At 36.0% G+C, this 27,919-nt stretch overlaps 3 protein-coding genes across 4 annotated transcripts in view; 1 reads left to right on the top strand and 2 right to left on the bottom strand.

Annotated features, from left to right (window-relative positions):
• Window positions 1-178: 178 nt before the first annotated feature.
• Window positions 179-8,709, bottom strand: LOC147077123 (uncharacterized). 2 transcript variants are annotated; one of them, XR_015069766.1, is made up of 4 exons: window positions 8,267-8,709; window positions 6,723-6,827; window positions 4,499-4,702; window positions 179-1,370 (listed from the first exon to the last, which is right to left on the bottom strand). XR_015069766.1 is itself a non-coding variant. In XM_085941439.1 (4 exons), the coding sequence occupies exons 1-4, from the start codon at window positions 8,636-8,638 to the stop codon at window positions 1,333-1,335; spliced, it is 711 nt and encodes a 236-aa protein (XP_085797565.1). In that variant the 5' UTR covers window positions 8,639-8,709; the 3' UTR covers window positions 179-1,332. The 2 variants fall into 2 exon arrangements, 1 of the variants encoding a protein (XP_085797565.1); XM_085941439.1 differs by having other exon boundaries at window positions 179-1,362.
• A 4,387-nt stretch (window positions 8,710-13,096) lies between these two features.
• LOC147077122 (uncharacterized) lies at window positions 13,097-19,536 on the bottom strand. Its single transcript, XM_085941000.1, has 5 exons — window positions 19,326-19,536; window positions 17,462-17,548; window positions 16,550-16,702; window positions 14,288-14,500; window positions 13,097-13,189 (listed from the first exon to the last, which is right to left on the bottom strand). Exons 1-5 carry the CDS (start codon window positions 19,512-19,514, stop codon window positions 13,097-13,099), a joined length of 735 nt encoding a protein of 244 aa, XP_085797126.1. The 5' UTR covers window positions 19,515-19,536.
• A 2,365-nt stretch (window positions 19,537-21,901) lies between these two features.
• LOC147077112 (uncharacterized) overlaps window positions 21,902-27,919 on the top strand; it is a 167,106-nt gene continuing 161,088 nt past the window's right edge. Inside the window, exons 1-3 of the mRNA XM_085940723.1 lie at window positions 21,902-22,126; window positions 25,247-25,351; window positions 26,584-26,682. Of these exons, the coding sequence (XP_085796849.1) occupies window positions 21,977-22,126; window positions 25,247-25,351; window positions 26,584-26,682 (354 nt within the window). The 5' untranslated portion in view covers window positions 21,902-21,976. The remainder of the gene's footprint in view (window positions 22,127-25,246; window positions 25,352-26,583; window positions 26,683-27,919) is intronic.

Genomic DNA, 27,919 nt, shown 5'->3' with positions numbered 1-27,919 from the left:
TAATACAGAAGGGGGCGTGTTCATAACAAAAGTAGTCTATGGTTAAGGATTTCTTAACTCTATACTCAGGATTGTCTATAGTTAAGTCATGCTTTTCGGCGACTTATCCTTAGGGTCGAAATCTTAGATTGTGCATTCCGCTCTAAGTGATTACCTAATGATTTTTTTTTTCATTTTTCCTAATGCCTTGCTGAATTTCATTTCGTGCGATGGATCAATTTGTGCTTTTTAAGATTGTCATTCCGCGCACACACGTATGAACATATATCACATTTGAATGGTTTTTGTCCAGTATGTGTCATTACATGTTTTCTTATGCCGCCCTTCGAGGCGCACTTAAAAGAACAAGCATCACACTCAAACGGTGTCTCACCTGTGTGTGTCATTTTGTGGGCCTTGATAGATCCAGGTCTGCTACATTTAAAAGAACACACATTGCATTTATATGGTTTATCCCCTGTGTGTTTTCTCAAGTGCATGGTGAGATTATTGGATGATTTGAATTTATCAGAGCAAAACTCGCATTGATATGATTTTTTACCAGTATGACACTGCATATGTCTCGCGAGCTTATAGCTAGTTTGACATTCACAACTACATATATCGCATTTGAAACGATTTTTATCATAATGCGTCGGTTTATGTGATCGATAATTATTATAGTCTGTAAATTTAAGATGACATACGTCACATTCATAAGTCTTCTTAGCATTATGTATTGGTTTGTGTGATCGCAATTTAAGATAATCCGTAAATATTATATGACACACGTCACACTCAAATGGTTTTTTAGCATTATGAGTTATTTTGTGTAATCTAAATTTACTATAATCTGTAAATTTAAGTTGGCATTTGTTACATTCAAAAGATTTTACCCCAGAATGATAATTCTTTTTATGATATAGCAAGTGGAGATCTGACTTGCATTTGTAAGAACAATCATTGCAAATTAATGATTGTTCACAGGCATTTTCATTAGCAAGTTCAAATACATCACATTTATGAGGTTTTTCATCAATATGTATCTTGTTATGTTCTGTGAGATTATCCAAAGAAGTACATTTAAGGTGACAAATGTCGCAATTGAATCCTTCTGCTGGCTTCCTTACGGATATGTCACTGCTTGGGCCGGCGGAGTCTTCAATGTTAATGTCGTACACTTCTTGTTTGACAGTCTGTTCATCAATGGTGATCTCTGAATATTCCTCCGTTTCAAGTTGACCGGTGTCAGAAGCCTTTGAATGTGAATGTTCACACAACTCAACCTTAATTTCATCACTAGAACTTATTTTATTGTCAACCGTATTTGAACTGTTCCCGGTCGGGCAGTTGCTACCTGCGTTTCGATATTTCTTCAAACTTCTGTTGTTCTGAAAAAAAAAGTATTATATAGAATTCTTTAAAAACTTCTTAAAGTTGTGATTATATTTGAGATGCACGTCGCGTACTGTCACGCTGTCACGGCGACCAATTTATTCTATGGTTTCGTCAGTTTGCAGAATATTTTGAACGATCACCACCTCTGTAAATTCAATGACAGAGAGCGCCAACTCTAATGTATTATAATTATCATTATTCAGGCTAATTTCAATTAATTTTAACAGTTTCTACGTGGGCATACGTTCAAATTACTTGCGATATTATATCCATAGATAATATTTTGAACAGAACCAGACCTGCAGACCATATATAATAGAAAATACATACTCCAAAGGCTAAAGACAAAAAACACGCGATTATGACATAAGTCGAAAATGTGTAGTCATGTAGAAAATGATAAAAAAACGTTCATTGAGTCATGCAAGTGTCGATGCACTGCGGTACAACATGAGGTGACCTCATTATTGTTCTGGTGATTTCGGAAGATTTTGCTAACTGACAATGTGTATATATATAATGTAATATAAAGGTTCAAAATGTGCTGCGGGATCGGAGCATCAGTCAGATAACATTTTTGAGACCAAGAAATCGACATTACACACTTTTTTAGCGTCAGCTTACTGTGACGTCACATTATAGTACGCGACGTGTATCTGAATATAATCAAAACTTATGAATGAAATGTAATCGATTATGCAGCACTCTTCAGAAAATACTTAATGAGATCACATTCTAATTCAGTCGTGTCGCAGACGTCAATCAACAAACATTGAAAACAGTAATTTTGTACATATCTCAAAAACGTAAACTTATAACCTAACAACTACAAATTGGTGAACCCCTAAATTGAATAAAGATCGACACATTATATTTAATTAATTAAAACGCTTTAGTATAAAAATCTGTCTCAAAATGCTTTACCGCCAACATTGTTGTTGCATGATGGCCGCACGGCTTAAGCATCGACTTATGACGTCATGGGTCCCAGATTCGAATCCTGGATCTACCAAGTACACATATTGTTTTTCAATTTGTGTATGAGTCAGAGTGTGAACCTAATACATTGAGCAAGTGGCTGTCTTCCATTTCTCGTAAAAACAAAAATCTGTCAATACAAAACTCCACTCTATGGAAGCATATATGATTTTATTAGGATTAGACATGATCGAATAGTAATAATAAGGTGAAGCATTTACCTTAAACAAAATTCACCCTATTTTAAACTAATTGTAGGTAATAAATTAATTTTATTAAGTTTTTATTAGCTCGCATTCTTGTTTGTCCGGTGGTTGTTTGTCGAGTACAAATCTTGCAATCGATTTTTAACTAACTTCCCGACTAGCTAGACATTTGAAATTTTTAGAATATATCAGAACACGATGACAATGCATTCTTTTAATACTTTTAGCCATCATTATCAGAATTGAATTCATTTTCATTTAATTCTGTTTTGTTTTAAAAGCTATTTCGGAAGAAATCCGTCATCCAATCCACTATTATTGGTTGCTAGGGGTCTGGGGTCCTAGCAACAAAAGTATTAATACGAGGGTGGGTCAATAAGTCCTTAGAAAAGCCGACAGGTGGCGCGACTAGTACTGTAAGCGGTTTGTTTTCATGCAGCGGCACTACCGATTCAGTATGCTGCGAAGTTTCAATCAGATTGGTCGGGTTGTTGTGTGTTTCTCGTACATTTAAAAAAAAATTTGCTTGTTTACAAAAATGGAGAAAATTGAGTTTAGAGCTGTTATTAAACATTTTAATATAAAAGGGTTCACAGCAAAGGAAATAAAAAATGAGTTGGATTTAGTTCACGGCACATCTGCTCCTTCACTTGCAACTATTTATAACTGGTTAAATGAATTTAAACGTGGTCGTACATCAACAAAGGATGAACCACGCTCAGGACGTCCTGTAGAGGTGACTACACCAGAAATGATCAATAAAATCCACGATATGGTGTTAAGTGACCGAAGATTAAAGTTGAGTGAGATAATTGAGGTTACAGGGATCTCAAAAGGTAGCGTCATTTCTATTTTACATGACAAATTGGGCATGAAAAAAATTTCTGCAAGATGGGTGCCGCGTTTGCTCACAGTCGACAATAAACGCAATAGGGTGGTGGCCTCTAAAGCCCTGTTGTCGCTCATGCAACGCAATCCGGATGAATTGTTTCGTCGCTTTGTGACTGTAGATGAAATATGGATACACCACTATACTCCCGAGACGAAAGAACAGTCAAAGCAGTGGATTGTGAAAGGCGAACCATGTCCAAAGAAGGCGAAAACCGTAAAATCAGCTGGTAAGGTTATGGCTACTGTATTTTGGGATGCACGTGGAATTATTTTCGTTGACTATTTGGAAAAAGGAAAAACAATAACAGGGGATTATTATGCATCTTTATTGGACCAGCTAAAAAACAAAATTGAAGAAAAACGGCCTCATTTAAACAGGAAAAAAATCCTCTTTCATCAGGACAATGCCCGTGTTCACACATGTTTACGATCAATGGCTAAAATTGAAGAATTGAAGTTCGAATTGGTCGACCACCCACCGTATTCGCCAGATTTAGCCCCCAGTGACTTTTTCCTTTTCCCAAACATACAAAAATGGCTAAGTGGACAACGTTTTTTTTCAAATGAAGAAGTCATCGATCGGACAAATGCTTATTTTGAGGACCATCCGAAAACTTATTTTTCTGACGGTTTAAAAAAAATTGAGAAACGTCTAACCAAGTGTATTGAGCTCCAAGGAGATTATGTTGAGAAATAAAAAAAATACAAAAATAAAAACTGTTTTAATGCTTTTTTCAAAGGAATTATTGACCCACCCTCGTATATATGTGCGTTACTATGGAAATCAATATGAAATGTCAAAATGACATTTCAGTATTCTTTTTCGTTTATTCGTTTATTCTTGTTAAGTCAAGTTTATATGATTCAACAGAATATTTAAAAAGTTCTTTTTATCTTGTAATTATTTTTGTAGTCGTCTTGAAATTTAGGGTCTCATTTATTCCAGTTACCAATCATCGAAATAGATTCATTCGTTTTTAGAGAATTATTTCATGTAGGATATCGTAATTATCATATATATTTGGGCATATATATTATAAACTTACGTCATTAGCTCGATCAACTGGTTGTGTCATTGAAGGCAGGACATTTTTATTCCTTATAATTGGCGAAATTGTCAAATAATTTCCTTTGACCGCTACAGAAAAATTGACAACCCTCTCTGCAGTATTGTCACATTGCTCTGTCTTAAGTGGTCTTTGTTCCATTTTGATTACAGCATTGCCTTCATTGATTGGCACTTCCTGATCCTAAAAAAAATATTATTCATTGTTATTTAATGCAGTATTAAGTTCCATCTTGAACTCTTCCGGGTTATCGACTAAATTTTATTGCAACCAGTGACGGTTTTACCTTCGATATGGGTTCAAGCATTGTCGACTCAAGTAGAAAGCCGATGCATTCACAACGACTGGTCTTACTTTTTCCACCCCTCTCGTTGTTGTCTATGGATGACATGTCATTATTCTATAGAGTGCTCATACTGAAGCGTCTGTCAAATTCACACAGGGAATGGTTTGATTTGGATAGATAAGTTACATGATAAATAATACACTAGCATTAACACACCTTCGACAAATGTAATGCAGAGATCAATCCTACATATTTTTTGGAAATCGATATAACCACCGGTTTTTGTGTGAATGACTAGTCGTCTGACTTTGACAGTGCTGATGAATAAACAGGAATGTATATTATTTATAAATAACACCGATAGTTAATAAATTTGATCTGAAAATTTTTTATAATTCAATTTGAAACGAGAAAGGGGGAATCAATATGTCAAGCAATCTAGGATCTGATTTTGACAGCTGAAAAGTGGACCACTCATTGCTTCTGCAAAAAGTTATGCTCAGGCTTTGATAATCTAAAGATGGCGGTGGTTCAAGGGATGATCTTCTTCTTATTGTGCCATCCCCTAGCGGAGGTCGGCCACCATCAAGGCGATTTTATCTTTGTCGTCTGCTACCCGAAACAGTTCAGTGGAGCTGCACTCGTACCAATCACGGAGGTTCTTACGCCACGAAATGCGACGCCGTCCTCTGCTACGTTCAGGTACCGTTGATATTTCCTTGAATGACAAGTTGGGGAATGCTGTATTTTTGTCCTCTCATAATGTGGCCAAGGTACTGTAGTTTCCTGGTTTTGATACTACGTAGAACTTCTCGGTCCTTCCCCATTCGATTGAGAACTTCAACATTAAATTTGTTACCCAGTCAGTCCAAAGAATTTTGAGAATGCGTCCATACAGCTACATCTCGAAAGCTTCAAGAGCCGGTAGCAATAAACTTGATATTTTTAACAACATGGGATTACAAACAAATTAATATAATATATATTATGATAACGTAACAATTAATAAAAAAAACATCAAATCATTTTTATTATCTAATAATATATAGTAGTATGTCGTTGACTCATCCAATCTCTCTCAATCTCAATCTTCATTGACACCGATAAAACACGACGTGCGTCCCACCACTTTTTTCAAAAATATTTTTTCTATTGGTTATAATATATTTTCTCTGAAGTGTTTTCAAAATTATGGACCTACTGAGATATCTCGGGTTCTGTGCTAGCTCAGGGTGTTGGTGGAACCCGGGATTCACAAAAAATAAACTAAATTGGAATCTGTTTCTGGTAGGATTAAATAACTAAACCCGTTTTATTTTGGTCGATTTATATTCTTAGATTTCTCATATTATTTACACTTCCAAATGTTTTATGCTCTTAATTTTAGTTTCGTTATTAATAATTATTATCGTTAATAACTTTTAATCTATGGCCTTTCACTCCGTATCCCATTTTTCACTTCCATGCTCGATTACTATTTTTTTTACTCCCGAGTTGTGGGGCCGATGTTCACTCTTTAAACGGCGACCCTAGACTGACTTTTTTATATTGAGCAGTGTTGCTATCCTTCCCTTACATACTCCTCATTATTCCTTTGGCTTTCGTCTCTTTTATTCGGCAAATCACATTCTTCTCTGACATACTATTATTATAATGAGATACAATTCTTACGTGCTAAGTACATGTTGAACATTTTGACAGTTAATCAAGGAATTTTGGATGTACATGCGCTCATTGTTGACTAGGAGGTCAGGTGACAAGGTTACACTTAATAACTACGTAATTTAGACTATCGGGAGAGGCCCACTAATCATGGGTGTAACACTACCTATATCCAATGTTACATTCTTAAATCCTGTGAATTATTAGTTGCATAAAAAATAGTTAATTAAAATATAATAATCAAATAAAACTAACCACCGGGGTAGAGGTGTCAATATGCTCTTCTTTTATATACGACTGTACCGGTTGGCTTTGAGAATTGACTCGAGGATTCACTTCTGCGTCAGTTGGGATGTTAACCTAAAAAAAATATTTAACTTAGTCTACAAATTAAAAAGGGGACTAAATAATATGTTATAGTCCGGTCAGATGCACAGGTTAACCAGCGAAATGCAAGAAGGAAAACAGATAGATCCGGGTAAAGACGTGGAAGAAAATGGAAGTGCAAAAGCTGCAGCATTAGCAGTTCCCCCGCACCATCTCTTTACTAGATAACTGACAACTTAAAATCTCATCTCACGGACGTATTGTCATCAATTTTTTCTAGTCGGAGAGCGATAGTCGACTTGTGAGCACGTCAATTTGTTTTGTGATGGCGTCGGAGGAATATATTCTTAAATCGTGTAAAGATGACTAAAAAACGTTCCGCATGTACTTGACAAAGAAAACATGTCAATGAATATGCTAATATTATTAGTAATATAACCATAAACATAACATTAAATGGACGCATGTTGTGGACGGATTTTTATGACAAATTATATTTCCTTCGGCTCGCGTCATTTGCACAATCCGCGCATCGCCTAGTCACGATCTTTTTAGACCATACTTCAGCTAAGGTATAGCCTTAATAACAACTGTCTATTAAAGGTGGTATGTATGAAGAAATTCCTCGCAGAACCAAACTGACATTGAGTGCATTTGGGCACATGGACAGTCTCTCCAAAAGTGACCTCTCATTGGGTCTTAAGCGTGAAGTGTTCAACCAATGTGTGCTACCAACACTCACGTATGCGTGAAAAACACGGACTCTTAATGTAATAGAAATCAAAAAAGTAGCGCAACGTGGCATGGAAAGGTGCATGTTGGTATAATACGGAAAGATCACAAAAGAAACCAGTGGATAAGGAAGTATACCAGAGTATGCAGCGTGATATAATAGGTCGCTAAGTTAAATGGCAATGGGCTTGACACGTCGCTCGGCGAGTGGAATCCGCTGGATAAATGCCGTCATACAGTGGTACCCTAGGGCAGTGGTCCCCAACCTTTTTATCGCCGTGAACCGGTCAACGTTTGATAATTTTACCGCGACCCACTGAGGGAGGGACGTTGATTGTTTATATTTTAGATTGTTTTGATTTAATAAGATTTAAGTGCTGCGGTGGCAATCTTCTTCCTTCCGGTCAGGTACCATTCGATCCACGGACCAGGGGTCGGGGATCACTGCCCTAGGGGCCCTAAAACCTGCTGGATGGACGTAACGGCATGGAACTAAATACCGAAAATAATTGGGGGAGCTAGGGGAGGCCTTCATCTAACAGTGGACGGACCCTGGCTGATGATGATGGTTAATATAAAAAAGACAGTACGTAATATGATGTTATAGCAGTTTCACACGTTTCATTCATGTAATACAATCAAAATAAAGTATTTAAACTAACCTCCAAAGTAGAAACGTGAATACGCCTTGTCTATAGCCATTTATTTTGAATAGGTATTACAAACAATTAAAAACTGACCTTCAAAGTAGGAACGTCAATTTGGGTTTGTTCGGCCGACTGTGACAGTTGGCTTTCCGGGCTCGGTGAACCGATAGCATCGGACTCACAGTTATCTTCATCAGCTGTTATATTCTTGCGCCGTTTCCTTGTCAGTCCTGGTGTTGTTAATTCGCTATTTCCTGAAGATTTACTTCCATATTTCTCCTTTGAAATTCGCACAACGGTTCTTACGCTCACCCCTAGGGCATCAGCCACCCTATCACACACATTGGCGACGGAAAGAATAGGCCCTCCATTATCTCTCTCCCTTTCAAAGTAATCACGTAGTTTTATAATAAATTCACGACACTGGCCGTTTATTATCAACTTTTTAGGTTTATTTTGTGTCATTTTAGACAATTTACCAACCACTTGACATTAATGTCGAAACGCTTACAAAGCAAGTGCTGCCATGTGACGGAGACGAAATCCGGGAGGACGCACCATAGATAACAAATAATGATATTTGATACTTAGACCGGTATAAGATCTGTCAAATTTAATTTTTTTATAGCCCATCAGTGGGTATATTCCATACACAATGCGGTTATTGACGGTAGTTATACATATTTTATGTAATTAAGCATTAAAATGAAAGGAGTTTTACATACCATTAAAACTCTTATAATTCTTGTTGACTCTAAAGTCCCTTGAGATGTTGATCGTTTTTTTTGCATTGTGTTATTCTGTGCTGGCCCTTTTTACCCCATTTTCTCCTTGATTCTTTATCTCTCTGGTTGCTCATCTTGTTTATCAGGCTGGTAGGACTGATGCTTCTGCGGAGTAGGTACCACTGCAGGCAGACCCTGTTGGGTCAATATTGAAAAGATCTGCGATACCTAATTGTCCAGCAACATTACAGACGCCCTCAGTTCACTCACGAGGTCCTCCATCAGTAATTCCGACTCATTCGAGTTTTCATTTCAGTTTCCATCGCTAATCCTTCCGCGACGTTGCTGTCTTCATTACACTTCATTTTAATGCATAATTTTGAAATTTTACTGTAATTTCGAAAGACTCAATTTTTCCGCTTGCGAACAAAGGAAAAAATTTATCAACTATGAATAGCAGAGACAAAAAGGACGCCACCAACGGAAGCATCAGTCTTGCCAGCCTGCTAAACAAGATGAGCAACTAGAGAGATAAATTAATAATCAAGAAGTAAATAGGATAAAAATGGCCGGAGCAGAAGAACACAAGGCAAAAAATACGATCAACATCTCAAGAGATTTCAGAGTCAATAGCGAATAATAATTATTATTGTTACTTACAATAAGTTAGCCGTCTAAACTGTCTATCATGCTTTAAAAATTACACAGTCATGGAGGGGGTGTTAAAACATAGTAGGTACCTATCTTTTAACAGTTTGTTTAAACGGTTAGGTAACTTATTGTAACAATTATTATTTTTAACTGTCTCGATACATAACTACGATACAATATGGCCGACTTGTGTATTGAATACATCCACAGAGACTCTTTACAGGTAGGTACTCGCTGTCTGATTTCCAAGTTGTTCTACTTTCGTCACTGTTCTGGCAGAAGACACTAATTCGAAAAAATGACATGTTGAGTTACTTATACCAAAAACTCACATGACAGACCATTTCAAACATTTTAACAACTTCAAAGTCAAATTAGTCAATACTAGTAATCTCCAGTTAGTGTGTTCTGCCAGAACAAAGACGTTATATTACATTTTTTTTAACAATATGACTTTTTAAATGCCATTTCAATTTATTTCCAGAACCTTCTGTTTAACCTTTTAGTCAGAATACAAAAAAATATGAACGAATTTGTCGATAATGTCGACAATGGGTAATAATAATTCTTTCATATGAAAAACACAGTTTTTAATATTATTATAATGTTGGTTGTGCAACAGCAACGTCTCTAAACAAAATGCCGCCCCTAGGCAGCGCCAAAATGCCACCTTATTTTTAAACAGTATTTTTTTATCATTCTTTCATGACTCCAATATCCAAGAATTGTGTTTTATGGAAAAATTACTAACAAAATAAATACAAAAAAAAAAAATTAAATGCTATCTCTACTGCAATAGAAAATATAGCGAATCCTCAGTTTCAGATACTTACATTTGAAAACATACTGGCAAAAATATTTGTATAAATTAATTATTGTAAGTACTTATGTAGGTACCTATATATAATTATAATTCGCAAATCTGCACGTGTCATGGCTGGTCATCAACGACATGACGTCCATGGACAACAGAAGTAAACTAGACATCGTCAACCGGACAAAAATTCCAGTCCTGTTAAACCTTTCATGTGAATTAATACAATTTGTTTCCAACAAGTGAGCTGATTTTTTTAATGTAAAGATATTTCCGTTATTATTAAGTTTAGGTACATTCTCCTATATATATGTATCTAATGATTCTCCTCGATTTGCCGCCCCCAAGCGACGCTCAATCTGCCTACCACCACGGGACGTCAATGGCAATTATTTCAATGACGCGATCTATCAAAGTATTGCTCTCCTGAGAATTTTACTGAAACTGACATAGAACAACTTGGAAATCAGGCAGAGTACCTCCTGTCAATCAAATTAAAATAATAACCACGTTTTAGGAGCTCTGTCTACTTGGCATAATAGATTCTCTGACTGATATACTATTAATTGTGTTGAAATCCAGGATACCGATCACATCCTTTTGGTTTGTCCCTATACCTACTAATATTATTGTTTTATGAGATTTTATGTTCATGTTTAACCTTCAGTATAATATGAATTTTATTGTTTGTCATTAAATTTACCACTCCATTTTTTTCGAATGACACGGACATGGATTCGCTGCCAAGCTCTGCGAGGTTGAACTAGTTACTCAGCCAACATGTCGAAGTGGGGGAGAACTACATGATGCACATCACATCCTCTAGGAATGTTCGAGAATGTGCTCAGAGAGGGAAGAGATACTCGAGGCAGCACATAGCGGATTTAAATTAACGCGTATTTTAGACATAGCGGATTTTGCCCCGGGTAAAAAATGATAATTGCATAATTTAATGATATTAATTATATGCGTAAAACATCTTCAACCAAGCCAATAGTCTGTATCCATCAAACCCTTATCTTCCCAGCCAAAATTTGAAACATAAATAAGTAATAATTATCGAGTGAAGGGGAAATAAAAATATCCAGAGTAGGATGGATAAATAATTAAACAATTTTATTATAGCACATCAAGAAAGTTACATTAGATTATAATAAACAGTTGTATAACTTCTTTAAGTAAACACAAATGATTGTGCAATGTAATGTAGTTTTACACTTTTTTATTGCTTAAATATTATTTGTCGACAAATGTAAATAATCCGCTATGTGCACTAGCGCTGGTAGTAAAAGGCGCATTCTGAGGCAAAGGTCAGTGCAAACTCCGTCATGTGTCATTAACAGGCGCAATTAATAGTAACTTTTTTAAACTTTAAAATGCGATATGTGACCGGAATATTTATAGCGTATTTTGCAAGCCATTTTTAAGTGAAAATACATAGCTTATTTTGCATTTTTCTAAACTAGCGTTGATATTAGAAAACGGGTTTTACAGGCCCGTCCGTCGCGTCTCGTTCTATCACATAGCGTAAAAATGTAAAAACGCAACAAAAATGTTTGTCGGATTTTGCAGGCGCAACGACGATATGTGTTTGATCGGTTCTAACTATAAATAAAGTAACTATTATCGATTGCATACCCCTTTCTCGAATTGAAATCATAAAGAGTTTAATGCTGTTAACCGTAAGGTATCACACGTCATAATGTGATAATATAATACTATTACCAAATACAACCCTTCTCCATAAAAAGTTCTCGAATGCCGTATCAGGAATTTAACACCAATTTTAAAATGCCCCTGAAAAAGTTAAACGGCACTGCAGTACAAACGGAATGTTTCAAACGTTTTTATTACGAACGCATTTCTACACAACGTTCCTTTCAAGCGCACACTGCAGGTACCTGCATCCGACCTTGAGCATAAAAGGACAGTCAGCCAAAAACCATCCCTTTGGTCCTCTCGGCTGTCTCATCACCCATAGATTCGTTGTAGATAATTGCCGGACAGTGTAAATTCTCTGGCGAAAGTGGAAGGTACCTCGTACCACGCGGTCGGCGAGGCCACGCGGCGTTTCTCAACGCAAAAATGCAAGGCCGCGCTTGTTTCTAGATTACAAATCAGTGAATCCCTTTTACCGTGTTAATAATAATTCATATAACTACCCTTAAAACGAATCGCGTGTCCGACAGAGTGTTTCGCTGTTAATCCCGGCAATGTGCCCAAATAAATTAATTCGCCCTAGTGTCAGCGCCGAATAAATTAAAAGTGTTACGACAATGGCCCGTAATATTAATGTTTCTTCTCTGTTGTAACCTACAATGTAACCAATAATGTAATACCAACCGATGTCCGTATAATTTAGTGAAATTAAATGTCTCCGTACGGAGAATCTGTCAAATCAAAAGTTTCTGTGTTATGATTTATCCTGTTTGTCCCGACGTCACACATAACCTGCAACCTGAATTAATATCGGATCCACACATCTACCTACACGTTAGTTCTTCATTCCTCCCGGTATTAGTACATATAATATACAAAACATAATAATAGAACATGTATTATAACAATGGCGATGGTAGTGTCATAAGTATTTATTTTTGAACAATGCTTTTAAGCATTTCATTGTGACATACCTACTGACCAAGCGTCTCGCGTTTGGTTGATCTGATTAAAGAAAAACGTGGATAGATCACAACTTGGTGGCTTTATATCCAATAAAAAGATTTGATAGTTCTAGGAATGGTTAACTGGAGAATGTGAGGGTAGATCTGGGGAGACAGGAGGATTCGGCTTAAGGCAGTCAACGTTCACCTCGGGCTGTAGCGCCTGAGTAGAAGAAGAATGACTTTTTTTATGCCTTTTCATATTACCATGCTGCGTGCATGTATACGAGCATACATTACATTTATATGGTTTTTCACCGGTATGTGTCATTTTATGTATTTTAAGACGACTGAGTGGCGTGCATTTATACGAACAAAAATCACAATTAAACATTTTTTCCTGTTTATGAATCATATTATGCATTTTGAAGTCAGAATATTGTACGCACGTAAAAGAACAATCACTGCATTTAAAAGTTTTTTCAGTAGTATGTGTCAATTTATGTATTTTTAGGTGGTGACGCAGCCTGGTTGTATATGAACATTCATCGCACTTAAGAGTTTTCTCGCGTGTATGCGTCATTTTGTGTACTCTTAAGTTTTGAGGCCTTCTGCTTGAAAATGCACATATATCGCATTTATACGGTCTATCAACTGCATGCGTCATCATGTGTATTTTTAGAGTTGCAGACGTTTTAGTTGTATAAGGACAAACATCGCAACTAAATGGTTTTTCTCCAGTGTGTGTCATAATGTGTAATTTTAGGTTTTGACGTCTGCAACACGCATAAGAACAAATATTGCAATTATATGGTTTTTTAGCAGTGTGTATTGCGTTATGTCTTTGAAGAATGTGAGGCGATGTGCACGTATATGAGCATTCATTGCATTTATATGGTTTTTCACCAGTATGCGTCATTCTATGTTGTTTTAGGTTATCGATACGCGTGCTTGTATACGAACATAAATCACATGTGAATGGTTTTTCGCCAGTATGTTTCATTCGGTGCCTAGTCAAGCTACTGAAATGCAAGCAGGTGTAAGAGCAATCATCACATTTAAAAGGTTTAGATTCGGAATGTGTCAATTTGTGTTTCTTTAAGTTTCTAAACGTTCTGCCTGCATAAGAACACACGTTACATTTAAATGGTTTTTCGATTTTTTTAGTAATTTGGTATGTTTTTTGATTTTTATCAGCAATCACATTTTTATGCACAATTCTGTGAATTACTAAAGCACTTCTATACTCAAAGACAGCATAACACACATTGCAAACATAATTACGTGGAAAATATGTCACCCTTTTTAATTTAATAAGAACCTCCTTTGTAGAATTATACAAGACTTCACGTTTGATGTTTTGTTTGTCTATGCTTATTTCTGAATAACACATCATCTTGCCTTTGACTTCAGTGGTTGTGGATTGTAAAGGTTTCGTTAAACGGTTCAGATTACCAGATTCATCTGATTTCACGTCATCCGGTGGACTATTACCAATGGTCTGATGTCCAGTTAAACATCGCAATGAAGACATCTAGAATAATAGAATAACAAAACTAATAAATTAGTACATACTAAACATTTTAATATATTTTACTTGAACTTATAGGTAATCATAATCATTGTTTATGGCAATACAACCTTGGCAGGTTTTAGCCTCTTTCAAAAACTTTCTCAATCCCAGACGATTCAACGTCAACACTCTCCAGTTGCTTTGACTAAGCATCTTTAAGTCTCCTGTGGCGCAGTCCAGCCATCTCAGTTTTGGATGTCCGGGACTTCTCTTGTTATTGGGAGTTCTATACATGACCCACGTTGATAGTATCTCTTCCGCCATTCCTTACACGTACGACGTTAAATCTAGTGTTTTTGATACAGCAGCTAACAGCTTAAATCTTTTCATGAAAAAGATAGAATGTTACTTCGGATTTGTTTGAAATATCAACAAGCTATCATATATCTTACGAATATAAAAAATGCCAAAGCCCAGTATTCATTGGGAGACAAAATTTCTCTCAACATGACGCGCATCATATAGTTTACGTGACGATGCAACGTTGCGCGCTGTCTCTCTAAGTTGCACGCAACATAGTGCGGCATTTCTACGTGACGCGGGCCATGTTGTCGCTTCGCAAGCGAGCACATAGGCCGCGCGTGTGTCTCGCGTCAGATGTTGGCGAGTGTAGTCGGGTGTGAAAGATGTGACTCAAATATCTACTTTTATTTCTCTTTGTAGTAAAGCCGCGTTGACACAATCCAAGTACACTTGGACCGAGTGCCATCCAAGGGCACTCGTATGATACAGCTTCATACTAATTATTCCTATCCAAGCCACTCGGACCGCGTCCTACTCATCCAAGTTAGCTTGGATAGGAGTAATTTGTATGAAGCTATCTCATACGAGTGCGCTTGGACGGCACTCGGTCCAAGCGTACTTGGATCGTACTTGGACCGTGTCAACGCGGCTTAAATCAAATCAAAACAAATTTATTTATTTTACATATAATGAACATAACAAATTATAAATTCAAAGCGTTCACGACATGACATAAAATAAATGTTAATATTTTTTAAAAATAAAAATACAGAGAATAAGTAATAAAATAAAAGTAGATGGAAGCACACAGAGTGAACTTTGATAGACCCTATCTTAAAAACTTATAAAACAACGTCCACCTAAATTCACCTCACGTAAGTGGAATATATCAATAGCCGCGGCGATTTTATTAAACATGGTTACTGTCCTCCCAATTGGCATTACTAATGGCAGGTTAGTTCTGCACCATGGGAGAACAAACAACGGATGCCCTCGATTCCTAAGGTAATTATCAGAGACACACAAGCCAACATCACCAAGAATGGCAGAGTTCACATTTACGCCGCGTATAAGTCTGAAAAAATATGTAGCTAAATAAAGATCCCTTCTAAATTTTAAGCTACAGTATGTTAGCATCCCTAAGAGAAAATCAGTCGGATAGAACCACGGATAATATCCATACAGCCGAAAGTAAAGGTGTCTTAAAAATTTCTTAAGTAGTTCTTTTTAAGTAGTTCTGCACTCACCACATTTTCTTTCTCTTAAGTTTCGATAAACTACTCATTAGAATAAATATGTTCGCAGCACTAACATCTATTATATTTAGTAATTCGGGCTATGTTCATATTAAAACCAGTTAGTTCAGTCCATTTTGGTAATTAATAGTGAAGCGCAAATAATTTTTAACAACCTTGGCAATTCACAATTAGTTGAACGTAGACTAAAAGAAATTCTTAAACTATTTTGAGCGTTATTGTAGTTAAAATTATTGAGGTCCTTAAATTATTTTTTGGGATCTGGGAACCCTACGGAATGGGGGACTTGGCCTTTTTAGCCCCATGGTATATCCGGCCCTGCTTTTGATCACTTATATTGATGAAACCTACACGGCTTGTAGCCTGTACTGTTGGATTTAATAATTCATCATTTCAATGTACTTCTAGTAATAGATAATAATTTGTATCTATTCTAAATTGAATAGAGAAAAACTTCTTTCAACAGATTATAGATTTAACAACGTAAAAATAAAACATATTACAATAATACCTGATTTATTGGCTTATACTGGGCATATGAACACCCGGCTCCTTGATCATCGTACTTATATGGACGCTTTGGAACTTCGCCGAAATCTCCATCATAATTATCAGACTTGCAAATTGTTTCACCTTTGATGTTGGTGATATTTGTCGTGCTATCCTGAAAAATAAACATAAGGATAAAATTGGTGTCAGTTCATGTTTAAGTGGGATATCAATCAATCGGTCAGTGATTTTCTACCTAATGAACCATTATAATATTAATATGTTAGTGGAAAAGTTATGTTCGTATTAATAAGCTATTTTTTATAGTATTTTGAATACAGAAGAAGAAGAAGATTTAATAATAGTTGATTCTTTATTATATAAAATACATTGCTTTGGAAAACCTCAGAAACAACCATCCAAAACAGTCTGCTGCTGAAAGATATTAGGATGGTCAGCGAATATATTTATCTAGGGTCTGAGAATTGGACGGTATTGGTAAGGGAATTGCAGAAGCTGGACTCTTTTGAATGTGATGCTGGAAGTGGATGCCGAGAATCTCGAGGATGGCCAAACGTGCCAACGACCCCATAGTCAGCAAAATTCAAATTCGGAATATACTTTCATCGACTTTCTTCGCCAAATTTAAAGAACATGAAAAAGCTTCTAATATTGGGTAAGGTTGAAGGTCGGAGACGACGAGAAAGAGTTTCCTCAACATGTATAGACCAAATCAAGAGTGCCACACGTTTTACATTGACAAAAGTCCTGCATGGTGCTGAAATGCCGAAAGGGATAAAGCAAAACCGTCGAAAGGTTGACAGATAGCCAAAACACTGAGTCACGATCCTCAGTCATAATATGACGACGAAGATAAAGTTATACGTACATAATGGACGATGAAAGTAGCATTCATAATGGATGGTTACAGTACCTGTGACGCATGGCAGCTTTCGTTGTGGGGTTGGCTATAGAGAGGATCGACTTCAGATTTAATTACCACTTCAGGTACGATGTTTACCTGCAAATAAAACAGAATATGTTAATTTTTTTTGGTGACGTTAGTCAATTCGAAATAAAATCTTTATAGAATCTGTGAAGAAATCAGCTAAAATTTATGTTTGTAATGTGGTGTTGGCACCAAATTCTTCGTATTACTTGGGCAGAGTACACGATAAATGAGTTAACCATCCAGAGACTACAGATAAATAAACGGCTCTCGACAATATGTTTGAGACCATTGCCGATTCAAGTAGAAAGCCGATATATTCACAACGACTGGTCCTACTTTTTCCTTGTTCTATAGAGTGTCATTGTTCTATAGAGTGCTCATACTGACGCGTCTGTCGTGTTCACACAGGAGAAGGTTTGATTTAGATAGATGAGTTACATGATAAATAATACAGTAGCCTTAACACACCTTCTACAATAATGTAATGCATAGATCAATGCTAAAACTCTGCCATTCTTGGTGGTGTTGGCTTGTGTGTCTCTGATAATTACCTTAGGAATCGAGGGCATCCGTTCTTTGTTCTCCCACGGTGCAGAACTAACCTGCCATTAGTAATGCCAATTGGGAGGGCAGTAACCATGTTTAATGAAGTTAAATGATATTTATATATTCCACTTACGTGAGGGTGAATTTAGGTGGACGTTGTTTTATAAGTTTTTAAGATAGGGCAAAGTTCACTCTGTGTGCTTCCATCTACTTTTATTTTGACACTTATTTTATGTCATGTCGTGAACGCATTAAATTTATAATTTGTTATGTTCATTATATGAAAATAAATAAATTTGATTTGAATTTGATTTGATATTTTTTGGAAATCGATATTACCACCGGTTTTTATGTGATGGGCTAGTCTGAATTTGACAGCTGATGAATAACAGGAATGTACAATAATACTGATAGTTAATATATTTGATTTGAGATTTTTTTATAATTTAACTTGAAACGAGAAAGGACGAATCAATATGTCAAGCAATCTGTGATCTGATTTTAACAGCTGAACAGTGGAACACTCGTTGCTTGTGCAAAAAGATATGCTGATGCTTAATTAATCTAAAGATGGAGCTGTTGAGGCACATTCTGAAGTTGTTCTGAAGATATGGTTCGGCGAGGTCTAGATAACTGGGAGAGACTGGTGATTTTCAGCAGCTTCCAGGGAAGGCGACGCAGAGGAAGAGAATCAGCGCGCTGGAGTGACCGTGTGAAGGAGCTTACAGGGGGGTATCATTTACTCGGTTACATGTAAATTGAACGTAAAACATTTCACCGTAGCACAGTTTGCCGTGAGCTTTCTTATCTGAAAGAGATGAACGTATTCTATACGGATGTTTCTTAACCTTTTTACATCCGCGGACCATGTTTTATTTGACATGAATAATTTTATGTCAGTTAATATACGAACCAAAGAGGTTGGACGGTCTTTAATATACGGTCATTTATATTTCCGATACAACATTTCATGGTGAGGTGTGGTACGGCGAACTGCGTACGTACAAGTTTCCGGACACGCCTTTACTCAGTCCAGAGAGAAGCAGTCTGTCTCTACTCACACACGAATACAATCAATTAAAATTATTTATGAATGAAATCTTGCTATGCAGTGCACAATTAAAAAGTTAGGTCACTACTTCTAGTTTTATATTATTAAAATTACAAATATGCACAAATACAATATGGTTATGTGAAAACTATAATCATTTTAAAATTATATGCCACTTGTATTCGTTTAATCTTAACAAACCAACACAAATTATGACCGTTAATAATTGATACCTATAGAAAAACTAACCTCAAAACGAAAGTGGTCATCGCTGTCAAGTTTTTGATTGTCGTCCGGGCTGTCAGCCTGTTTCACTGCGGTATCCGCTGCAAACCAATCTTCCTTGTAAACTGCTTCTTTATTTTCGAATTCGTCATCGAGTGGTTCACGTTTGATATCCATTTTACGTGTTTGATGCAGCCTTACATTCGACACCATTTATTTGATACTTCAACTACTAGTGCCTGGCTTGCAGTGTTGCCATCTTTTAAAAGTGGAATTATAGTACAGAGCCTCCAAAATTATAGTATTTAGGGTAAAAGTATAGTACGCGTTGTCATCTGTTGAAAATGCATAGGATTTTTGTTTCTGAGAAAAAAAAATAGCGGAGAATTTGAGAAACTCCGAGACCCCTTTTTATTTAGGTACCTCTTCCGACCAGAAATGCTTACCGAAGAATTCAAGAAATTTCATTTTAAACCAAAGTCAAGGGTATTTTTTTACGTTTTTCGAGCATTTTTTTTCTAAGTTCTCCAAATCTTCTTATATTGCGGAATTATAGTACTTTCCACCAATTTATCGAATGAAACTATCGAAATTTTAGTACTTTTTACATATTTTTTCCGATATTCAAAATTATAGTAGGTATTTTGGGCGTACTATACCTGTTTTACATCGTACATAGTACGCGGACCAAAATTATAGTACAAATACTATAATTATAGAACGGTTGGCAACACTGCTGGCTTGTTTAACCAGCAATGTTGCCATTTTATAAGACTGTCTAGTTTTGTCATCTTTTGTCACAAAGAATTTCTCAAAAATTATCGTACCTGCATGAAAATGGAGTTATAAGTATTTTGTTTATAACAAAAAACTGACTGGGAAATTTGAGGAATATTTTCCGTGCCATTTTTTACCTCTTCCGGATCTGTGGGTCTATTCTATACTGACTTATCGCCCGCTAAAGTGTTAAAGTGATAAATATTATCAAACTTAGAGTAGTTTTGTATCAAAGTATTGGCACTTATTGCAACAATAAAATTACAATAAGTTGGATGTTATTGTTGCAATAAGTGCTATTATAATAACAGCACCTCTCTTGGCTGTGATAATATCGTTACGATTATTCTGTATAATATTATAGTTTAGAATTTTTCCGTTGCCTAGGCAGTGAATTTATCATTGTCGGCCATTTGCATTTCCTTACGTAAACAAACTATTACACGCACAGTGACAGTTGTTACTTTAAAATTAAGAACATGGAGAAACCATAAAGTACTTATATAATTATTTAGTACCATACGTTAAAGTGTATAGAAATAAACCAACGGCGTTCCAATAAGCGGTCCTTTTTCTTGAGTGTGTAGTTTAACAAGATAATTAAGAGCTAGTCAAAGAAACTAGTATTTTTATCACAAGTTTTGTTTTTGTTTTGTTACGCCAAAGAAGTATAACTTTAACCAATTTTTTATATGGCATTATAGAATCACTCTTACTTGGTAAGTAGGTACCTATATATTTATGTTATGACTCTAGGCGCCTCAGTAGATGATTAACCTAGCGAGGTGTTCATCCAACTAAGGATCGATTCCGGGCAATGATTATGATGATCTGATGATTAGATGTTGGGCTTTGTTTTGCGTACTTCTCGGGTCTTTTCGGATGTTACAGTACTAAAAATTCTCTATAACTCCTTAGTTAGAAGCAGATTTGAGAGTGGGTCTATCGTTTGGGCTCCACATCAGTTGAAGTACGGCCTTATGGTGGAGAGAGTCCAATAGAAATTTTTGAGACCCCTTTACTTTCGGCTGTATGGATATTATCCGTGGCTCTATCCGACTGATTTTCTTTTAGGGATGCTTACATAATTACTGTAACTTAAAATTTATAAGGGATCTTTATTTAGCCACATATTCTTTCAGACTTATACGCGGTGTAAATGTGAACTCTACCATTCTTGGTAGTGTTGGCTTGTGTGTCTCTGATAATTAGTACCTTAGGGATCGAGGGCATCCGTGGTTTGTTCTCCCACGGTGCAGAACTAACCTGCTATTAGAATTGCCAATTGGGAGGGCAATAACCATATTTAATGAAATCGCTTCGGATATTGATATATTCCACTTACGTGAGGTGAATTTAGGTGGACGTTGTTTTATAATTTTTTAAGATAGGGTCTATCAAATTTCACTCTGTGTGCTTCCATTCCATCTACTTTTATTTTATTATTTTGATATGTTTGTTATTTTATTTTATTTCTTATTTTATTACTTATTGTATTATTAACTCACACTTCTCTGTATTTTTATTTTTAAAAATTATTAACACTTATTTTATGTCATGTCGTGAACGCTTTGAATTTATAATTTATGTTCAATATAAAATAAATAAATTTGATTTGATTATGACAATATAATTATTTTTACCACACGAATCAATATAATGCCATAACTTAGTTCAAAATTCAACTGTTTTTTAGTGATTTTTAAATAATTTTCTTTTGATATTAAGTAAATAATCCGGTTTCTCATAAAATCTCCTTGTATGCATGTCACTTATGGTAAACATAGCAACACTATCTGTAACAGCAAAACGTCAACATTGCCAATGCAGACGTCGATGTGTCAAACTATGTCTTGTGTCAATGATATCATGTGATGTGAATCGATATAACACGTAACATGGATATTAAACGTGAACCGGAGGAAAAGGAATTCGATCTGAAAGATGGCGCATGCGAAGATACTTGGGTTGATGTTCCGATGATGCGGACAAGCAACCAAGAAAGCTGTCAAAATCAACATGCAAACGACGACCATTTTTGCTTTGAGGTTAGTTTATGATAGGTAACAACAATTTGATTTTAATAATGTCACACGTCAGACAATGCAGTTTCAATATGAATATTATGTTTGCCTGTTAACATAGGTAGGTATAATAAATATGATATGAATATTGTATATTAGCGGCGCCATCTATAGATTAATAAAGCCTGAGCATATCTTTTTGCACAAGCAACGAGTGGTCCACTGTTCAACTGTCAAATTAAAGATCCCAGATTGCTTGACATATAGATTCGCCCTTTCTCGTTTCAAATTGAATTATAAAAAAATCTCAAATCAAATATATTAATAAAAATTGTAAATAATATACGTTCCTGATACACATCAGCTGTCAAAGTCAGACTAGTCCTTCACACAAAAACCGGTGGTAATATCGATTTCCAAAAAATATGTAGCATTGATCTATGCATTACATTATTGTAGAAGGTGTGTTAATGCTAGTGTATTATTTATTCAAATCAAACCATTCCCTGTGTGAACACGACAGACGCGTTAGTATGAGCACGCTGTAGAAAAATTACAGGCAATGACAGGTCATCCTTAGACAACAATGGGAGGGGCCGAAAAAGTAGGACCAGTCGTTGTGAATGTATCGGTTTTCTATTTGAATCGGCAATGATATTAGGTACAAAAAGCGTATTTTAACTCACACCGCGACTGGCGCGATTGCATTTGTCGGCCATTAGATATAATTATTAACATGATATTTAAATGTGGTAATTAAATATTAATTAACAGGTTAGCAGTGATTGTGTTAATCATTCGTCAATTGTTGAAAAACCTTCTGTAGAAATGGAGTCTAATTGCATTAAACTGAACCAAAAAATTTACCTCCGATCTACTGATTGAGTTAGCTAGGTACATGTGAGTTAGCAATGCAGGTTCATTTAAAGAAAACTTAAGACGGTACTTCAGTGAAACGCCAAATAATTTTCAACTATAGGTGCGACGAAATTTTGAACTGACTGGCAATCGGAGAGCGAAAGTCGAGCTGTGAACACGTCGATTTGTTTTGTGACGGCGACGGGGGAATTAATTCTTAAATCCTGTAAAGATGACTAAAAACGTTACCCATTTACTTGAAAAAGAAAACATGTCAATGAATATATTATTATTATTAGTAATTGAACAATAAACATAACATTAAATGGACGTATGTTGACTTCTTATGACAAGTTATGTTTTGTTCTGCATGCGTCTTTTGCACAATCTTCACGTCGCGTAGTCACGATCGTTTTAGACCGTGCCCCAGCTGAAGTATAGCCTTAACACTTCTACTATGATATTCCACTATAGTTAGTGTTTAGACGTCCTTTTTTATCCGGATAAGTCCTCTATTTTTTAGGGTAATGTCCTTGTTCGTTATCTTTTTTCATTTTTATCGAACAATGCGTAATATGCTCTTTTCCGTTTTGAAAATTTTATGCTCCTATTTTGTAAAATTATTACTGTGAAGTATTTGTGTTTGAAAATATCTTGTTTGATATAGTAAATGAATACATCATTTTGCTCTTTTGAATGAATTGAATTTTAGATGATTGTAATCTATCGATAGATCTAGCAATCATTGGCATGTCACGAGTACAATTAAAGTGGCAAAATAATATATCACAGAACACATGTCATAATTGAGAAAATCACAATGTGTGTGAGAGTGAGATCCATAGGCATCGAACCCGCAGACCCCACGAGGCATTGGATTATAGGGGGCTGCTGGTTATGAAATATGTTCTCTTTTTATCATCGGTAAATATTGGAACCCTAATATAATATAATGTAGTAATATTATATATAAAAAAATATAAACAAAATAATATATATTAAAAACTAAATAAATGGAGTGATTCGCGACGTCGGTTAGTGACTAAGAAATTAATTGATACCTACTTCAATTTAATATACTTACTTACTAAAACCGATAACCAAGATTATAATGCAATTCGATAAGCATTTCATGTAACAATTAGTACTAGTTTAAATTGACGTGATTCAATAAGATTCCCGTAGCATAATTGGAAATGCATACTGGCATACAAAACAGGCAAATACAGGCTCAAGTCCTGTCGGGTGTCGTATTTTTTTCTACAAAATTATTAATTATTCTAGTGTATATTACATGCATTAGATGTTTTCAAATTATGTATATAGAATGTTACATTCTGAAAATCGTTGAATAAAAGAAATAGTTTGTTAAGTCAAATATTTCATTGTCATTTTTAAGTGGCTGTAAGCAACACCTAACCTTACGTACCTAGTTACTTAACCATTCCATACATATTAAAAAAAAAATCGAACAATATAATAAGAACGTGTTGTTCTATACTTGGGCCATGTATAATGAAAACCTAGTTGAAGGATAGTGTCGAGTTTTATTAAAAGACTTAAGCCAGTGATGCACTGCGGTTAGTATGGGCTTATATCCAGTTTTTCTTGGTAACTTACGTATTTTACAACCTTTTTAGTAGGTCGTATTCTTATTTGTCCGGTGGTTGTTTATCCGGTACAAATCTTGCAATCGATTTTTAACTAACTTCCCGACTAGCTAGACATTTTAAACTTTAAGAATATATCAAAACACGACGCCAATGCATTTTTTAATACTTTTAGCCATCTTTAAGTAGAATTGAATTCACTTTCAGTTAATTCTGTTTTGTATGAAAAGTTATTTCGGAAGAAATCCGTAATCCAATCCATTATTATTGGTTGCTAGGGGTCTGGGGTCCTAGCAACTAAATTATTAATATATACATGCATTACTATCAAGGCGGCTCTCGTGGTGCAGTGCGTAAGGCGCTTGCCTTCCACCCGAGAGTTCCTGGGTTCGATTCCCGGTCAGGACACACAATATTTATGTGTTTGTCTCAAAGCCTGGGTGTTTGTGATTGTTCAAAATTACTAACAACCACCTTGTACGAAAAAGCAAGGACATGGTTATTAATATTTCAAAAAAAAAAAAAAATATTAAATGTCAAAATGACATTTCAGTATTATTTCTATCAAGTACATTTTTTTGATCGTGCTAGTCAAGTCCAGTTTATATGATTCAACAGAAAATTTAAAAACGTTGTGTATAAAAAGTTCTTTTTAACTTGTAATCTTATTCATTAGGTTGGCATCACATCTGAAGTTATAATCAAATCCGAAGTCGATTTTCCAATTTATCACTCCGACAACGAAATCTGCCATTCGGAATTGTCCCATAGCGGTTCAAAGGTAAATTAACATTCCTTTTGTAATGATACAGTAATTTATATAGTTGTCTTAATTTATCTGTCTGTAACGCAGCGCGATACAAAACAGCAGACCAGTGGTGAAAGGTAGAGTGTTGGAGTGTACACCCAGTGACGTCCCTAGAAAAATGCCGCCCCTAGGCAGCGCGAAAATACCACCCCATTTTTTATACAGTATTTTTATCATCCTTTCATGAGTGCAGTATATAAGATATGTGCTGTATGGATCCATTACTAACAAAATATCAGACTAATTATTCGCAAATCTGCCAGTGTCGTTTCTGGTCATCAAGGACGTCGAAGGGCAACGGCAGTAAACTAGATATCGTGAACCCGAAAAACCAGAGCTGAATTTGTTATTGAAAAGAAATTTTTGTTATTACTAAGTTAAAACACATTTACTGCTGACAAGATAATTACTAATTATATACCACATTTAAAATGTCATGTTAATTATATCTAATAGCCAACTAATGCAAACGCGCCAGTGGCGTTGTCAGCACTAAATGAGTTAATGTAGCTATTTCTATATATTCCAAATGATTCTCCTCGATTTGCCGACCTTCGAGTAACTGCCGCCCCCAAGCGACGATCAATCTGCCTACCCCCACAGGACGTCACTGTGTACACCGTCATACGATACGTATTTGTTTTACAAAATTTTGAATACAAATTGGAGATAGTGTTGGTTATTTTTTTTAAATTCAATTGAAACCTACCTAGACCACTCTCTCCACACTTCTCCAGTCTTAGCTCTTCGCTACCACGTACATCTACCGAACTGTATGAGTTCGTCCATCCAGCGACCCCGATGCAGGGCTCGAAATGGACCGGAGCGCTCTGGAGCGCCGTTCCGGTTTGTAAAATCTGCAACATTTTCGTTCCGTCTCGTGGAAAAAATATGTTTACCGTTTGAGCTTGAATGGCCATGTACCAAAATATTTTAACACGTTAATTTTTATAAAATTATATAACTATGTTAATATTTTCATAAAATTAACAAGCGCTCCGGTTTGTAAAATTTTCCATTTCGAGTACTGCGACGATGACGACATAATTATACGAAAAATCAACTGTATTTCTCTGTTTTTTTTTAATAATTGTATTTTAATCAACTTTTGGATTATCCATGATGGTTTTATTTTTTTGTCTGTTTTCAAAATAATTATATCACCGCATTGGTAAGTACTTTAATCTGGTTTTTTTTGTTTATAGATTGATATCAAACCAGAAATATTAATGACACCTGAAAACAATCATTTAGGTATTGTTGACGAAAGCTGCCAAGCGTCTTTATCCCATGACGATCTAAAGGTAAATTAATAATGCTTTTATGTTATGGCTGTCGGTTTATTGAGATCGCAAGGAGCGCCTTTCTCAAAATGAGACGCCTCCTTAGCAATCGAGACCTTAACCTAGGTCTGAGACTGCGTATGGTACGTTGTTATGTTCTCTCAATTGTTTTCTATGGTATGAAAATATGGACGCTAAACCAAGAGATGTCATGGAGACTTGAAGCTTTCGAGATGTGGCTGTATAGACGCATCCTCAAAATTCCTTGTCGACAAATGTTGAAGTTTTCAATCGAATGGGGAAGGACCGAGAAGTTTTATGTAGTATCAAAACCAGGCAACTACAGCCACATTATGAGGGGACAAAAGTACAGCGTTCCCCAACTTATCATTCAAAGAAAGATCAACGGTAAGCGTAGCAGATGACCGCATTTCGTGGCTTAAGAACCTCCGTGATTGGTACAAGTCCAGCTTCACTGAACTGTTCCGGGTAGCAGACGACAAAGATAAGATCGCCTTGATGGTACCCGACCTCCGATAGAGGATGGCACAATATGAAGATGTTAGCGCAATGCTTACGGAACCCTGGTTGGGAATTACTGCGTACCATTAGCCGGGTCACACATCCAAACTCGTCCGACTGCAATACTTCGAATTTGATGGAATTTACAAATACATGTACATACTAATACCGGGGGGGAAGATGGACTCACATGTCTTCGGGGTAGATGTCCTGATCCGGTATCGCTTCGGGTCGTAGATAATGTGTGACATCATTACGGACAGGGTAAATCATAACACGGATTCTAGATATATAATCCTGCGCAGGACAGCAATTTATTTAAGTTAAAACATAGGCAAACATCGATAATTTTACTATATAGGCTACAACAAGGGTCTTACATTAAACACGACACTGGCGTTATATTTGGGGTTGGTTTATTATTGTCATTCCGCGCACGAACACTCGAACACTGGTTTGCTTTAATGGCAACTATATAGATTATTATTCACACGACAACGATAAGGGGTGTCACTCTTTCTAAGATATGATAGCTTTTGATTGATTATTTTTAACGCGAGGATCCTAACTGAAACACGTGTTAAAGGTATCCGCCGCGCCGCGAACGGGCGGGGGAATGTTTTTGCCAGCTTCACTGCCAGATCGGAACTGACTACTCACTTTAAAAACTATCTCAAAAATGTTAATCGCCGAGGGGTGCGGGTTACTCGAGGGGTTTTTAAAGCGATGCGTTTGG

Source organism: Rhyacophila brunnea, unplaced genomic scaffold, assembly GCF_057557595.1.
Source record: "Rhyacophila brunnea isolate RB1 unplaced genomic scaffold, BYU_Rbru_1.0 scaffold_13, whole genome shotgun sequence".
NCBI lineage: Eukaryota > Metazoa > Arthropoda > Insecta > Trichoptera > Rhyacophilidae > Rhyacophila > Rhyacophila brunnea.
The sequence above is the reverse complement of the archived record's forward strand: the minus strand, read 5'-3'. Positions and strand labels throughout refer to the sequence as shown.

Bases quoted from the DNA above. Each gene is read 5' to 3' on its own strand.
- LOC147077123 (XM_085941439.1), bottom strand. From the start codon at position 8,638: ATGACACAAAATAAACCTAAAAAGTTGATAATAAACGGCCAGTGTCGT. The intron at 6,828-8,266 runs GTCAGTTTTTAA...TATTTTTTTTAG, and splicing joins TTGACGTTCCTACTTTGAAG to GTTAACATCCCAACTGACGC. The intron at 4,703-6,722 runs GTTAGTTTTATT...TATTTTTTTTAG, and splicing joins TTGACACCTCTACCCCGGTG to GATCAGGAAGTGCCAATCAA.
- LOC147077122 (XM_085941000.1), bottom strand. From the start codon at position 19,514: ATGGTGTCGAATGTAAGGCTGCATCAAACACGTAAAATGGATATCAAA. The intron at 17,549-19,325 runs GTTAGTTTTTCT...TTTTATTTGCAG, and splicing joins ATGACCACTTTCGTTTTGAG to GTAAACATCGTACCTGAAGT. The intron at 14,501-16,549 runs GTATTATTGTAA...CTATTATTCTAG, and splicing joins AGTATAAGCCAATAAATCAG to ATGTCTTCATTGCGATGTTT.